A 16,199-nucleotide genomic window follows, 5' to 3' on the forward strand; every position below is an offset into this window, starting at 1 on the left:
ACATAATCTTTGCTTCTTGGTATATGTATTAATTATACAAATTTATACACTTTGTTTAATTAGGATCTCCCTTTTTACTTTAAATTTAAATTGTATTATTTTTAAAAGTCAAATATATGCATATAGTTATATAATAATATCCAAGGCAGTCATAAGCCTAGTTTCCCCTCCGCAGGCATTTTCAGCTTTTCTCTGTGGCTTCTGTATTTACACCACTCTTACACTGCTACTGTTACTTTTTCAATTTTCTAAATCTCTCTCTACTCTCTCTTCTCTTTTCCTTTCCTTCATGTTCCCAATATATCACATTTTTTAAACTTAATAATCATTCATTTTATTTTATGAACATGTAAGGATTCCCCGTGTATTCTTTCTTGTACAACCTTTTGTTTTCCTTGAAGTTAATTGTTTTGCCATTCTTTTCGATTAGTCTTCTAAAATAGAAAAAATTCTTAGTCCTTGCTTAACTTGAAAATGTTTTCTGCACTTAGCCAGTGATTTGTTTAGGCATATAATTTTGCTTTGGAAATCATTTCATTCAGAAGTTTGAATCTTTCTTTTAGTCCTATTTAACTGTGTTGCTGTTGTGAAATGTAATTTTCTGAAAGCATTTTGGATCTTTGAACTTCATTATTTTTTTGTTTGGTTGTCCATTGTATTCAGTGGATTAAATGCTGTGTAAAACTGCTTATTCACTGAATTTTTAATCACAGAACCTAGCATTGTTTTTATATGAGAAGCTGTTCAGAATCTGAGCAACTGTAAGACTCATAAGGCCGTTGAGAAAAATGCCTTTTTAAAAAAAGATTTATTGGGGCACCTGGGTGGCTCAGTGGGTTAAAGCCTCTGCTTTTGGCTCAGGTCGTGATTCCAGGGTCCTGGGATCGAGCCCCGCGTCGGGCCCTCTGCTCGGCGGGGAGCCTGCTTCCCCCTCTCTCTCTGCCTGTCTCTCTGCCTACTTGTGGTCTCTGTCAAATAAATAAATAAAATCTTTAAAAAAAATAAATAAAAATAAAAAAAGATTTATTTAGGGGCACCTAGGTGGTTCAGTCATTAAGTGTCTGCCTTCCACTTGGGTCATCCCAGGGTTCTGGGATCAAGCCCCGCATTGGGCTCCCTGCTCTGCAGGAAGCCTGCTTCTCCCTTTAGCACTCCCCTGCCCACTGGCTTGTGTTCCCTGTCTCGCTGTCAAATAAATAAAAAATAAAATAAAATAAGAAATGGAGGGAAATTATTTTTAAAAAAAGATTGATTTATTTATTTGAGAGAAAAGGGCGTGCATGTTGTGTGGGCGAGTGTGTGGGAGGGGCAGAGGGAGAGGGAGAATCTCATAACAGACTCTCCCTGCTGAGCCTGGATTCCTCTTGGGGAACTTGATCTCACCACCCTGAAATCATGACCTGAGCCAAAATCAGGAGTTGGATGCTTAACTCACTGAATCACCCAAATACCCTGAAAAGTGCCTTTTTTTAGTTAAAAAAAAAAAAAATTCTTTCATTGAACAAGAAGGGGTTTAGTCAGACCCTGCATCTCTGTACTAGTGGCTTTCAAGTTCACTGTGCTTAACGATCACCTGGTGATGCTTGTTTTCCATGTAGACTCCTTGATCCCTCCCCGAGATACTTGGATTCAGTAAATCTGACTAAGGATCATCTGGTGATACTTATCAACCAAATGGATTTTTTTTTTTTTAAAGATTTTATTTATTTATTTGACAGAGAGAGATTACAAGCAGGCAGAGAGGCAGGCAGAAAGAGAGGAGGAAGCAGGCTCCCTGCTGAGCAGAGAGCCCGACGCAGGGCTCTATCCAGGACCCTGAGATCATGACCTGAGCCGAAGGCAGAGGCTTTTTTTTTTTTTTTTTTAAGATTTTATTTATTTATTTGACAGAGAGATCACAAGCAGGCAGAGAGGCAGGCAGAGAGAGAGGAGAAAGCAGGCTCCCTGCTGAGCAGAGAGCCCGATGCGGGGCTCGATCCCAGGACTCTGAGATCATGACCTGAGCCGAAGGCAGCGGCTTAACCCACTGAGCCACCCAGGTGCCCCCGAAGGCAGAGGCTTAACCCACTGAGCCACCCAGGTGCCCCAACCAAATGAATTTCTTGGTCCCTCCCCAGGATATTTGACCTCAGTGAGTCTGGTGTGGCACTAAGAAATTTGCATTTTCCTATGCGGGGACCCTAGTCAAGCTGCAGTGCTATGAAACTGAGAGTCTTCAGGCAGTGGGGAAATGGATGCTCATTTCAACTTCCTCTTTTATTTATACAAATATGGAGTGTCTTTAAATAAAAGAAATACATAATTTGTGTGCATTTTTACATGTGGTGTTTGAGTCTGTGGGATGATGCTGAACACCTGTTAAGCAGATAGCAGACCGAACAGCACCAGCCGTTAGACATGGGACTGTGTTGTGTCATAATTATTGATTCATATGTCTGTCCCAGCACACTGCGCAGTCTCTGAAGCAGGACAGAGGATGTTTTTAAGAACCTTTTTCAGTGATCTATGGGAAAGTGTGTCGTCTCTGGAAATTCTGTGTTGCCGTATAGTTCCTCGTAGAAGAGTGGTATGAATAATGATATAGGCCTGCGGTGATCTTTCTTTGTGTTAAGGTCTTTAATGAGTTTTGTATTTATATCATCATCTTTGGATATCTTTATTCCTTAAGGACTAAAGTGTGGTGGAAGAGAACAATTAGGATCATTGCTTGAGATTCATCATCGACCAACTGGTTATCTATATAACAGTTTGCTAATAGTTCCTTTGGTTTGGTGTAGTCTTAAAATTTGTCATATTTTTTTCTGTGAGCCAAGATTTGTTCAGCATAAAGGAAACCAGCACTTTAAGTCTCTTTTTAAACTACTTTTATCAACAACTCTTGGCGTGGTAGCACATGTGTTAATTACATATTCATATTTACTTCATAAAATAATTCTGACTCAACCTCCTGCTTTGTTAGCTGTTAGTATATGTACTTGAATATTTTAAGTGTCAGATTTTCATTTTTAATTTGGCAGAAAATACGCAGCTACAGTAAAGAAAATTAAAAAATGAAAATCACCGATTATTTTTTTATCTTTGCATAAAAGCTACATTCCTCCAAATAATTTATATTTTAGATTGGCTCGGTGTCCTCTTGATTTTGTAATCATGTCGTATCTCTAAAACAGTATCTAATCGGCATTTCCTTATCTCTTAATGTAATTATGAAAATAATGGTTTGATGATTCTGTTTAAATCATCTTGTCATTTCAGATGGTATGGAGGAGACTAATGCTGTATTGTTTGTATGAATTTTCAATGTCAGTTAACCCTTAACACCCGAATGGCTCTTAAAGAAAGTGGTATCTAGGGGCGCCTGGGTGGCTCAGTGAGTTAAGCCTCTGCCTTCGGCTCAGGTCATGATCCCAGAGTCATGGGATCGAGCCCCACATCGGGCTCTCTGCTCAGCAGCGAGCCTGCTTCCCTTCCTATCTCTCTGCCTGCCTCTCTGCCTACTTATGATCTCTGTCAAATAAATAAATAAAATCTTAAAAAAAAAAAAGAAGTATCTATTAAAACATTCAGCTTCCATTAAAAAAAAAAAAAACAACAAAAAACACCCAACTTAGAGAACTATAAAAACCCAGAATTTATTTCTTCTAAGTGATTGAGTATTAAATGTTGGAAATACTGCTCTTTCAGCTGTTAGAGAGGCAAAAAAAAGAAACTGAAGCCTATTTTTGGAAAGCCCATTTGGTCTGTAAGCACGCTACACGCATGAGGCGCGCACGTCCACAGGTCACAGAACTTCTGTGGCAGCTGTAGATGTGCAAACCTCAGCAGAGCAGTTTCCCTGCCCGTAATTCTGTCCTTCCTAAGGGCCTGTCAGGTAATTGTTGACTGTGAGTGTTGTTATGTGCTCTGAAGTAATCATGTTAATTTTTCTTCTTCAGTAATATGCACGAATAAAATTAGAAAAACCAAAAACCTTTATAACTCTCGCTAACCAAATTAGAGACTTGACAGGATAATATGGAAAGAACACATGCTCTCAGAAGTCTTTTGAAGTGATATTAACTAGAGCTGATTACCAGAAAAAGATGTTTTTATGAGGAGAAATTTTTTTAAATCTGAGGAATGTACATTTGCAAAATGTTAGTAAACTGTGATTGTTGATCTGTGTGTGAGCATTCTGCATTTTATTTTGCTTTTGTTAATTTTTTCCTTTCAGTTGTTTTCCACTCTGATATTCCAACAGCCTGCTCTTCCAGCTTCCCATTCAATGGATATGTGATGCGTTTGGGTTTTGCTCGTCATTTTATGGGTTGCAAGCAGTGACTTCTGTTTACAAAATCAAATGACATTATGACATTAAAAAAAATATTTTGTGTGTCCTGACCAATTATCTATAATCTGTATCAAAAGTCTTCTGTCAAATTTGTGGCTCCACAGAATTTTTCACACTAGTGAGGATAATTATACACGTGTTTGTAATAAATGCCTCTACCTGGGTAACCTTAATTTTTCTCAAGTCTAGACAAGCCTTTTCTCCCCCCACCCTTTTTTTTTTAAATAGACATTCATTTTCAAACTTACACCCAGGGCTATATGATCAAAGGTAAATGCCATCAGACTTCAAGTTCTATAAATCTGTAGATCTTTTATTTTGCCCTTTACTTTATAGCAGTGTCTTTAAATTTTAACTAGGCTTTAGAGCAGTGTTGATAAAAGTAAGTTAGTTAATCTTGATATGAATGTGTATTATTTTTAGGTTCTCATATGCAGTGGCTACTTAAAAAAATTTAAAGATTATTTTAGGTACCGGTTTGCACAGTGAAGTCTTATCTAAAGTCTTTGTATAAAATCGCCTGATATTAACTCTTTATAGATTCAGAAACTCACTTCTGGTCAGAAGCTTTCATTGTACTCCTTTGTTTTTCTTTAATAATTAGGAAATACCTATCAAGTGTTTTATGTTATAAAGATTTACTGCCTAACACAGTTCCTTCCACAGGTTAGCCTTGAAGTAAATGTCTACAGAGAGTCCTGTTTGTTTTTTTTTTTTTTTTAGGTTACGCAACACCAGGATTGTATAGCAAGTCTAAGTATATACATATATGTATATTCCTAATTGCCATCTAGTTTCTTAGTATCAACTTTACATTCTGTGTATTCTTAATATTGTATATGTCATCACCATGAAGATGATGTGGCTTTTCTTACATTTATCCACTTTTTCCCTCTTTCAACAGGGGAAAATGCAGTGTTGCCCTTCTGAATGAGACAGAGTCAGTATTGTCGTATCTTGATAAAGAGGTAATTCACAACTACACTTGTTTTGTGTTTTTTCCCCTTTGATTTCACACGAACCCCACACCTTTGAGTTTATTTCTTCTTGCACCAAGTTATTGCATTGGGAGAGCAACATTATATGAAAGTATAAAGACTAGAATACATTTAGGTAATTTGATTTTTCTGGTTAACTGAGATAACATTTGGCAGAAACTTCCGTATCTGGTTTTTTCCGGTTGGTAATGAAAGGCTTTATACAGTATGATGAGTTAGTTGGTAGTAGAAGAACTGCTTTTGGCTTTATGAAATAAGTGACTTCTGTATACTTGTATTCCTCCCTGTTTTTTTGTTTTTGTTGTTTTTCAAATAAACAGTTTTTCTTTGAGACTTTTTCCAGATGAGATCTTAACTCGTGGTCTGCTTTCTTTCTTAAAATCCCAGTAAACTTTGTCAACTAAAAATGTTTCTTTCTGTAAACTTCATTAAGAAACATTTTAAACATTTTTTTAACAAGTTGAATGAGAGCATATGGTTCATCGGAGGGAGGAAATTCCTCTAAACAGAATAGTCTACAATGGGAAAATTTTTAATTTAATGTTTTAGTATTTTAAAATTTTAATTTAATGTTTTAGTATTTAACCTTTATAATTTCATGGTGTTTTGTTTTCTCAAGTCTTTATTTTTTGTATGTATGTGTGTGTGTATGTGTGTGTATATGTACTTTATATATGTGTGTATATGCTTTTAAACAATTAAAGGGGGGTGCCTGGGTAGCTCAGTTGTTAGGCGTCTACCTTCAGCTCAGGTCATGATAACCAGGGTCCTGAGATGGAGCCCCTCGTTGGGCTCCCTGCTCATTGGGGAGCCTGCTTCTCCCTCTCCCACTTCCCCTGCTTGTGTTCCCTCTCTCACTGTGTCTGTCAAATAAATAAAATCTTTAAAAAAAAAAAAAAAGAATCAAAGGGATATATTTTCTGTGAAAAAAACTTTTTTATTATACTTAAAATTTGCTTAAAATTTAAAAAGTACTGGGGCGCCTGGGTGGCTCAGTGGGTTAAGCCGCTGCCTTCGGCTCAGGTCCTGGGTTAGCCTGCTTCTCTCTCTCTCTCTCTGTCTACTTGTGATTTCTCTCTGTCAAATAAATAAAATCTTTAAAAAAAAATTTAAAAAGTACTTAAAATATACTTTAATAATTATACTTAATATGTATACTTAACATGTTATCCTTAAAATGTTGTCCCCTCATCTCAAATGAAGAATACATAACTGCAAAAGATATTGCAGACAGGTAGAACTATTGTACATTAGAAAATCTAATAGAGAAAACTAAGAGAAAGTAAATACTCAAGGCGGAAACAAGATTGATAGTCTTTATAACTTATACATGGGACATTTAGAAAATAATGTAGCAGTGTTTTTCAATCAACATATGGATAACTGTATGGAGAAAGATAATGCTCAGAAATTAGCATTAGTTCACAAAAGCAGAAATAAAAGGAAGAAACACTGAGTACGTTTCAGTGTATTTTACTGGTGTATTTGGCTGTTAAGACAGTGTAATTTTTAGTTTCTAATTTTTTTTTAAAGATTTTATTTATTTATTTGTCAGAGAGAGAGAGAGCGCTCGAGAGTGAGCACAGGCAGACAGAGTGGCAGGCAGAGACAGAGAGAGAAGCAGACTCCCTGCCGAGCAAGGAGCCTGATGCGGGACTCTATCCCAGGACTCTGGGATCATGAGCGGAGCCGTAGGCAGCCGCTTAACCAACTGAGCCACCCAGGCGTCCCTTTAATTTCTAATTTTTTTTTTTTTAAGATTTTATTTATTTATTTGAGAGCGAGACAGTGAGAGAGAGCATGAGGGAGGAGAAGGTCAGAGGGAGAAGCAGACTCCCCATGGAGCTGGGAGCCCGATGTGGGACTCGATCCCGGGACCCGGGGATCATGACCTGAGCCGAAGGCAGTCGTCCAACCAACTGAGCCACCCAGGCGTCCCTAATTTCTAATTTTTAAAGCAGCTTTATTTTTAAGTAATCTCCACACCCAACATGGGCCTTGAACCTACAACCTTAGAATCAAGAGTCACACGCATGGTCCACTGATTGAGCCAGCCAGGTGCCCCAACAGTGTGATTTTTAAGAAAGTGGTATTTTTGCCTTCTAATTTGTCGTTAGTAATTTCTATGTGCTAAGGATTGTAGGAGATGAAAATTTGCAAAGGACTTTAGGATTTTTTTCCTGTCCATTTGATTTTTAAGCACTTGGTCCTGTATCAGTCTTTGGGAAAGGAACTGACGTCTCTGGCAGTGTATTTGAGGAAAACTTTTTTTTTTTTTAGAGAGAGCAGTTTAGTAAAAATAAAACTGCTTACATTATATTCTTTTTTCAATTTGAAAAACACTTTATTCTTTTTTTTTTTTAACTTCTTTATCTGTTATAAGACCATCCTTGAGAAAATCTGGTTTTTAAAATATTGAAATTGGCATATTTGAGGATGGTAAGTCAAAGGACAACTTTCTAATCACGATTTTTTACTTGTTGAAAAATTACATTTACATTTTAAACAATTTCCCATATCAGGCAGGACATATAAATTTAAGGAATTTGTTTTTTTCTTTTAGAGAGCACATGTGAGTGAGCACAAGTAGGGGGAGGGGCATAAGGAGAGGGAAAGGGAGAGAGAATCTTAAATAGACTCCAGGCTTAGCACAGAGCCCATCATGGGGCTCGATCTCATGACCTGAGATCATGACCTGAGCTAAAATCAAGAGTCGGTTGCTTAACTGATGGAGTTACCCAGGTGCCCCAAATTTAAGGAGTCTGAAGCAACCTGGGTGGCCCAAAATAATAATTTCATCTCATTTTACTGACAAGTATGGCAGAATCCTATTTTTATAGAATCCTGTGCTGACATATTTTACAGAATAAAAGTGACCAGAGGTGTGTCCTCTTTTGAAGTCGATGGTGTGCCAGTGGCGGTAGCTTTAGTTCCCTACTAACACTCTTTGTTGCTCCTGTCTTCAGAGACCCGTAATTCTGATTATGTATTGATCAACCTGTCAACCTATTAAGCAGGTTGATTTATATATTCTGCAGATTTTTCTTTTCCCTGGGTAGTACTTTTATATGCGTAAATTGTCACATTGTTGTGTCTTCTTGGCAATTTTATTGTTTAAGCTTTTCTTCTGACAGTGACCCATGTCACCTTGTTTTGTTCTCTCCTTTCCCTTTATCACGGTCTGTAAGATCCCGAAAGGAGAAAGCTTTACAGTCTGGCAGGTATCTCTTACTTGCAGCCTGCTCACCAGGGTCGTGGTAAAATGCGGATGGTAGAAACAGGCCCCTCCAAGATATAAAGCATTGAGTCATGCAGTAGATGACCCCCAGAGTCCTAGCAGGGAGCAGGGACAAGACTTTATAAGACATCTGGTAGTTTTGCAAAATTCAGCAAAGGCCTGGTGCTTGGTCATTTTATCCTTTAGGCTCAGTCAGTAGGGCCGTTTTGCATTCCAAAGGACCTCGGGTGCTGGCTTTGGCAGCATATACACTAAAATTGGAACAATACTGAGAAGATTAGCATGGTCTCTGTGCAATAATGACAGGCAAATTCGTGAAGGGTTCCATATTTTGTGACGAAAGGGGCAGGTGGGAAGGACCTTGGAAAGTTAATGGGTATGCTGATAGTGGTAGGTATAGTTATGTTTATACGCCTATTTATATGTATATATGAGTGCTTCAGGATTTAAAGGAGAACTGCAGAATTGGAATTAATAGATGTTTAAATAATACAATGTGACATTTTAATGAGTAAACTGCATTTAAGCTCAACTCTTCTAAACTTTATTTAATGTGAGATGTGTATGCATTTTAACATACTGATAAAATATGGACGGACACTTTAAAAGTAAGGGTGCCAGGTGTCCTCATTGTTCAGTATGGGCTTTAGAGATTGAAATATGACTTCAGGAGTCTTACTTGACTTACAGCTTAGCTTTGCTAGCTTTCCAGAATCTTGTTTTAGAGCAGTTAAATGGTTTTCTTTTAGACTAAAACAAACAACGAAACCTGATAGTCTACCTTTATTGTAAGCTGTTTATTTTTGCTTGATTTAGTTTTACGCTATTTTACATGATGACAGTAACATCATTTTCTTCTTCAAGATCTATGAATTTATCCACCAAAATGAAATCTTACGTACTTTCTGAAGTTTTATGGTTTCTTTATGGTGACATTGGCCTTATTGCTGTATAAAAAGTAGAAGGAATTAAGTTTACCTAAAATTTTCTGTCATTTTTTTTTCAGGACACCTTTTTCTACTCATTGGTCTATGACCCTTCAGTGAAAACACTGTTAGCTGACAAAGGTGAAATCAGAGTGGGGCCTAGATATCAAGCAGACATTCCAGAGATGCTCTTAGAAGGTATGTTTTCCTTCGGGTTTCAGTCCTATGAAAACAAATATATCTTGAAACTCAAATATCCTTTTCCTCATCTGGGAAAGGAGACTTTTAGGCTGAAGTTTAAATGTTATAAGTTCTTCCACTTGTAGAAATACAACAAATAGCAACAGAAAATAATTTGAGGAGTTGTTTATTTATTTTACATTTTTATGAGTTTTCTGGCTGTGTTTTCCTTTAATTTAATTTTATTATATTTTATTTTTTTAAGTAGACTCCATGCCCAGTGTGGAGCACAACATGGGCCTTGAACTCATGACCCTGAAATCAAGAGGGTCTGACACTTAACCAGCTGAGCCACCAGCTGACCCTATGCTTTTCCTTTTAAATGCAACTTTAAGAATGTTCATATTGTTGAACTTGTGTCTTAATGTGACACATCCACGCCTTGAGGTCCTGAATGCCCCTAAGTCATCTGTCTGAGGTGGCCTGGAATCTAGTGAACAGTTACATTTTGGAATTTGGGCTAATCTGGGGTAGTTTATGTACTGGAGGGAGGATTCAGAGCTTTACATTTTAAAAACAACTTAGAACATAACTTCCTTTCTCCTCTTAAAACTGTACATTTAAAATCTTTACTTTCTGATTTTAAAGATTTTTTTTTTTTTTTTTTTTTTTTTTGACAGACAGATCACAAGTAGGCATAGAGGCAGGCAGAGAGAGGAGGAGGAGGCAGGCTCCCTGCTGAGCAGAGAGCCCGATGTGAGGCTGGATCCCAGGACCCTGGGATCATGACCTGGGCCAAAGGCAGAGGCTTCAACCACTGAGCCACCCAGGCACCCCTACTTTCTGATTTTAAAAGTAAAACATTCTTCAGACATAGCAATGTATGATGTAGGAAACGAACACCATCTCCTTTCCTTCACTGCAAATCCCCGTTTCACGCCTGTGGTTGTTTGGGGTGTATTCGCGCTGGCCTGCCCCCGATCCCGGGACTGGTCCAGGACTGGTCCAGGACTGGCCATGTTGCACGTGATCTTCTGGAGCTGCTCTTCTCCATTCCCAGTGTATCTTTCTTTAGCACCTTCTCACAGGAGTAATGTGACTTTTATTTTTTTCAGTGACCCTGTAGGTCTTACATTTGCCCGGATGTACTATCATTCCCTCTTCCAGTCCCCATTGATAGATTGTTAGGTATTTACATTTTTCTGTGCTACAAATTGATGCTGCTAGAAAACTTACACATATATTTGTGCTGTATAAATATTTTTCAAGCATAACTTCTTGGAAGTGAGATGGTATATACATTTTACATACTGAAAATGCTCCTCTGCTCTTCCAAAATGCTGTGTTACTGTACGTTTGAAAGAACCAGGTGCTTTCGCCAACCCTGATTGTGAGGGATTTTTTTCACCTTCCATTCCCCACCCCCCATTTTGATGTGTCATTGTCTTAGGGGTTTTTTGTTTTGTTTTGAAGTTGAGATTATACTTGCCTTAGTTATTTTTAGCTCTCCTTTAAATTTCTTGTGCTTTTTCTCCATGGTTATTTATTTTTTTATGTATTGGCAAGAATTCTTTGACTATTAAAGGTAAATAAACACAGAAGTCTATAAATATTACAGATACCCTCCCCCCACATACACTTAACTATTTCATTAAAATTTTTTATTAGTGATTTTAAATTTAAATCTTTAATATTTTTTGTCATACAGAAATTTAGAATTTATTAGTCTTTTCCTTTAAGGCATTTTATGATGTGCATTCTTCAGAGAAAGGCCTCCACTTTTACTTTTGCCCTCTGATTATTAAAACATTTGAGTTCGGGGCACCTGGGTGGCTCAATGGGTTAAGCCTCTGCCTTGGGCTCAGGTCATGATCTCAGGGTCCTGGGATTGAACCCCACATTGGAGCATTGGACTCTCTGCTCAGCGGCAAACCTGCTTCTCCCCTCACCCCCCCGCCTGCCCCTCTGCCTACTTGTGATCTCTATCTCTGTCAAATAAATAAATAAAATCTTAAAAAAAAAAAAATCTGAGTTCTTCCAGGGCGCCTGGCTGGCTCAGAAGTGTGTGACTCTTGATCTCAGGATCGTGGGTTTGAGCCCCATGTTGGGTGTAGAGATTTTAAAATAAACTTTAAACAAAAATTAAACAAAACAAAACAAGAGTTCTTCCATTGGTTCTTCTCCCTTTTTATCTTGCCATACTTCTAAGAAAATGTACACAGAAAAGTTAAATCAACAATTACTCAAGATAGAGTTTGTGAACTGTAGTACACATTGGTGTCAGTAATGCCAGGCTACAGACATCTTTCTTCTCATGAACTTAAATACCAGGAAAGGTCAGTCAATAAAGATTAAGCTCAAAGGAAAGAACTCTGTGTCTGTGCTCACCTGTGTTTGGAAATGATTTTGAACAGACTGGGAGTAGTGAACCAGTTTATTATAGGTTCGAGAAATTATATTTAATTGGCATTCTTATCTGTGTAAATCAACTTATCTTCCAGAAGTAGTTTTTATGTTTTTAGTCCTTAATGTTTGATGTTAGACTTATATCACTGTACCTAAGTATTCACTAAATATTATTTTATTTTTTTAAAACTTGATTTTTAAATTTCACAAACAGTGCTGTAATGCAAATAATGGATTATTTTGTATTCCAGATATAAGTGACAAAGTAGATTTGCTGAGTCATAGGGCTTGTGTGTTTGAAATTTTATACAAAATGCCAAATTGTCTTCCAGGTAGTCATTTACAGGTGGGTAGTCATTTATAGGTGGGTTTTTTTTTCTCTTGTTTTAATTAAGGTGTAATTTATATGTAGTACATCCCACCCTTTTTAGTGTACAGTTCTGTACAGAAGTGTATGTTCCCAGTGAGATAGTTCTCCAAGTCCATCTGTGCACAGGCCAAATGCCAGCAAGGTCCCTTTGTGCGCATGTGTGTATGGCACCCAGCCTAAATCCTGCATCCCCTAAGCAGCCTTTGTCACTCTTCCCTGAACGCTCATCCCTCGCATCTTTGAACTGTGCAGATGTTATCTTTTATACTATTTTTTATTATTTGACTTTAGAAATTTTAAAATCAACACCTGAGGTGTTGATTGTATGGTTTTCCCTTAAACACTGAGCACAAGCCTTGATGTATAGAAAGCCTGGAATGTTTTTTTAAAGATTTTATTTTATTTTTAAATTCTTTTTATTAATATATAATGTATTATTTGCCCCAGGGGTACAGGTCTGTGAAGCCTGGAAATTTTTGAGTATTGCTCATGGATAAATGCTAAACCAAGTAATGAAGTTGGTGTGTTTCGAGTAACAGTGGGCAGAACAATCAGATCATAGAATCTCACAAAATCCCATTTATCTGGAAGACTATTTAAATAAGGTATTTATGGGCTACCTGGTAGCTCAGTCGTTAAGCCTCTGCCTTCAGCTCAGGGCATGATCCCAGGGTCCTAGGATCGAGCCCCACATGGGGCTCCCTGCTTAGCGGGAAGACTGCTTCTCCCTCTCCCACTCCTCCTGCTTGTGCGTTCCCTCTCTCACTGTGTCTCTGCCAAATAAATAAATAAAATATTTAAAAATAAATAAATAAATAAATAAATAAATAAATATGGTATTTACCCCTGAAAAGTGTTAAAGCTACGTAATTTGGAAAGCATATCTCCCTAGATCAGAATTTTAAAAGATGATTTTCGGAAACAAAATGATACATGAAATGTAAAAATTTATTCTATAGTTCCCAAAACAGACTTGAAGTTCTTCTGGGTGAGAGGAATGATTCTTAACAGCCCGTGGCATTTGGGGAGTTACCTGACAAAGGCATACTTCGTATTTAGAAAATGTGATTGAGTGTTCATTTAATGTAATAGATCTTTTATAGTTCTTTAACAAGTATTAATTACCTTTAACATAGTGTTTCTCCTGGCAGTCTTCTGGGTGGGTGGTTTATAAATTTTATTTAGGTAATAGAACACTTTCTTCTAATGAAACACTACACAGTATGACCTTAAATAAAATAAAAGCAGCTTGTTGTGGGTGAGGTAGAAGAGAAGGCCCCATTGGATCTCCTGCGATACCCCAGTGAGCCTTAGGGTTAAGATAAGGACACGCTGAAGGCTGCTGTTCAGTACTTCACTCTTAGAGTCCTGTCTCTTCAGCACAGAGAGAAGCCACTCAGAAGTGCATAGGATGAAGTCCCTTTGCAACATAGCATAACAATGGCACTCCACTAGATTCCTGTTGCAAATAATAGGAATTGTGGTATAAAATGCAATTATACTGAAATCAAAAAGTAGTAGTTCTTCAGATCATCCCTCTTTGCCCACTGTCAAACAGCATTACTAATTTAATATGTTCTCCCTGTTTGTTACCTATCATATTGAGTTCCATGAAATTATATTCAGTGTTTAATTGTGTGACAGATCCAACTTTATCTGTCTCTTATCACATGTTTTATGGTAGGGTAAGTTTCCCCTCATTGTTCTTAAAATTTCCTGTGTGTGTGTGTGTGTGTGTGTGTGTGTGTGTGTGTGTGGCAGGGTGGGGAGATGTCTCATCTCAGAGATATTTTCCCGACTGTTGATCTTTTTTTAATCATTTAGTCAAATACTTCCTTCCCAGATTTCATTAGAATTCTGATTAAAATTATATTAATATTTTCTATTACTTTGGGAGGTGACTGGTCATTTCATAATATTGAGTCTATTCCTATGGGTCTGTGGGGGTCTGTTTTGAGGTTTTTATTCTGTCTGACTGGTTTGTTTGTTAATGTTCTAGGAACTCACTGGTTTAATTATAGCGACTTTGTATGTGTGGTAATACCTGGTGAGGCTAATCCTCCTCTTATTTTTCTGAATAAACTTTATTATCAGCTTGAATCTTCCTTACTATGTTTATTGGCATTTCAGTTAATTTTTAAGTTAATTTAGGGAGAACAGACTTTTGATGGCTTTGAAAAATCTTAATTAGAAACAAGGGATGTCTTTTTCTTTGTTCAAGGCTACTTCTGGATCTTGTGGTTTTTTGTTTGTTTTTTTTTTAGTATAGATTCAGTCATATAGATTTTATACATTTCTTGTTAAGTTTATTTTTAAGTTTATAATTTGTTAGCTGTAAGTATTCATTTTCAACAAAGAAAAACACCATATTTTTCATCATAAATGAAGAAGTCACTTTGGATTCCTATTTCAGCCTAAAGCAGTTAGCATATCCAACATGTTTCATTTCACTTGTAATCAGGCAACTAATTAGATTCAAGATCTAAAGAGCCCCCTTCTGTTTTGTAATTAATATATTTTCAGGGGAGAAGGGTGTAGGGTGGCAAATAGGTCACCCACAGTTAAACCACTCTTGGAAAACATGGACATTACCATCATAGAAATTCCTATTGTAGCTAGTACCTGTTTGCAGGGAAGTTAAATAGTAGAAAATATCATACTCAAGAACAGATATTTAGGACTTGTTGCAGTCTGGGTTTACTAACCCTTTTGATACTCTTGAGTGGGTATGTTTTGACCAGTGTGGCCAGATTCCGATTTGCACTGGCATGGAATACAGAACTTGAATTACTATCTGAGTAGGTGGCAGCATCAGCACCATGCCAGAATATATGACAGGCTTGCTTTGTTTGTGAATGTGTCTTGATGGATTCTAAGACATTGTTGTGGCATTTGTCTTGCTAGTGAATAAATCTTTTTGTAGCTTCAGAATTTTTAAATTTACTTATGGCTACCTACCATCTAACAAACTCTTGAGATCTGGAAAGATCGGTATATAGTTTGCAAAAGAAGGTGAAAGTTTCTTTGATATTTTAGATCTTTTACTGAGTTTGAATAAACCACCTAGAGAACTTTCCATTGAAAAAGATGTGCTCTTGGGGAGCTTTGCTTTATTTCTTCACTGTATTATTTCACTGTAATACTGAAATTTTAAAAGTCCATTTATGTGTTAAATTAAAATTTGTAACTGCAGAAATTATAACAATAAACTAAAATGACTGGATTTACAAATTTGTGTAAAACCTGGCAGTAATCAGTTTAGCTGAGTAACATGGGGAAAACTAACTCCTCGAAGTTCCCATTTTCTCCTCCTTAATGGTAGTATTTGTGCACACATCCTAGTGCTGTGAGGATCCCATGAAGTAATTCTGTAAAGCATTTCGCATGGCTCCTGACTGTCCCTGTTCACTGTTGCAGTTGCTTCTCCCTTGACCCGCACTGCCTACTGCTACTGATTAAATAACTCTTGGGGATTTGGGGAGGTAGCTGTCTTTGAGAATTAAAGAATTGAAGTAGTATAGTCTCTTCTGCTATCATATTCACTTTTTTTGAAACTTGAATTTGTTCATCTGCAGTTGATAAATAGGGAAATATCAGTATAGTGTGGAAGTTGGGTCAATTTATAGGAGACTTTTCCCAGCGATCGGGGAAGCCAGTATTCTTACAGATAAAAAGAGGTGAAGAGAAAAAAGATGGAAATTCTACAAGAAGGGCTTTCCTCTAGAGCAAGTAATGGCTGGTTTAGTGGCCT

At 37.2% G+C, this 16,199-nt stretch overlaps 1 protein-coding gene and 1 non-coding gene across 7 annotated transcripts in view; both read left to right on the top strand.

Moving 5' to 3' along the window:
- Positions 1 to 16,199, top strand: part of MTA3 (metastasis associated 1 family member 3) — a 171,908-nt gene that overhangs the window by 78,471 nt on the left and 77,238 nt on the right. For all 6 annotated transcript variants that reach the window (XR_007129960.1, XR_007129962.1, XR_007129961.1 and 3 more), the window contains exons 5-6: positions 5,235 to 5,298; positions 9,573 to 9,690. Coding sequence is in view for 2 of the 6 variants with exons in the window: in XM_047744622.1 (XP_047600578.1) it covers positions 5,235 to 5,298; positions 9,573 to 9,690 (182 nt within the window). In the remaining 4 variants the exon portion in view is untranslated. The remainder of the gene's footprint in view (positions 1 to 5,234; positions 5,299 to 9,572; positions 9,691 to 16,199) is intronic.
- LOC125110137 (U6 spliceosomal RNA) lies at positions 8,794 to 8,900 on the top strand. The gene has a single exon (XR_007130468.1). It is a non-coding gene; the product is annotated as a U6 spliceosomal RNA (small nuclear RNA).

Source organism: Lutra lutra, chromosome 9 (assembly GCF_902655055.1).
Source record: "Lutra lutra chromosome 9, mLutLut1.2, whole genome shotgun sequence".
NCBI lineage: Eukaryota > Metazoa > Chordata > Mammalia > Carnivora > Mustelidae > Lutra > Lutra lutra.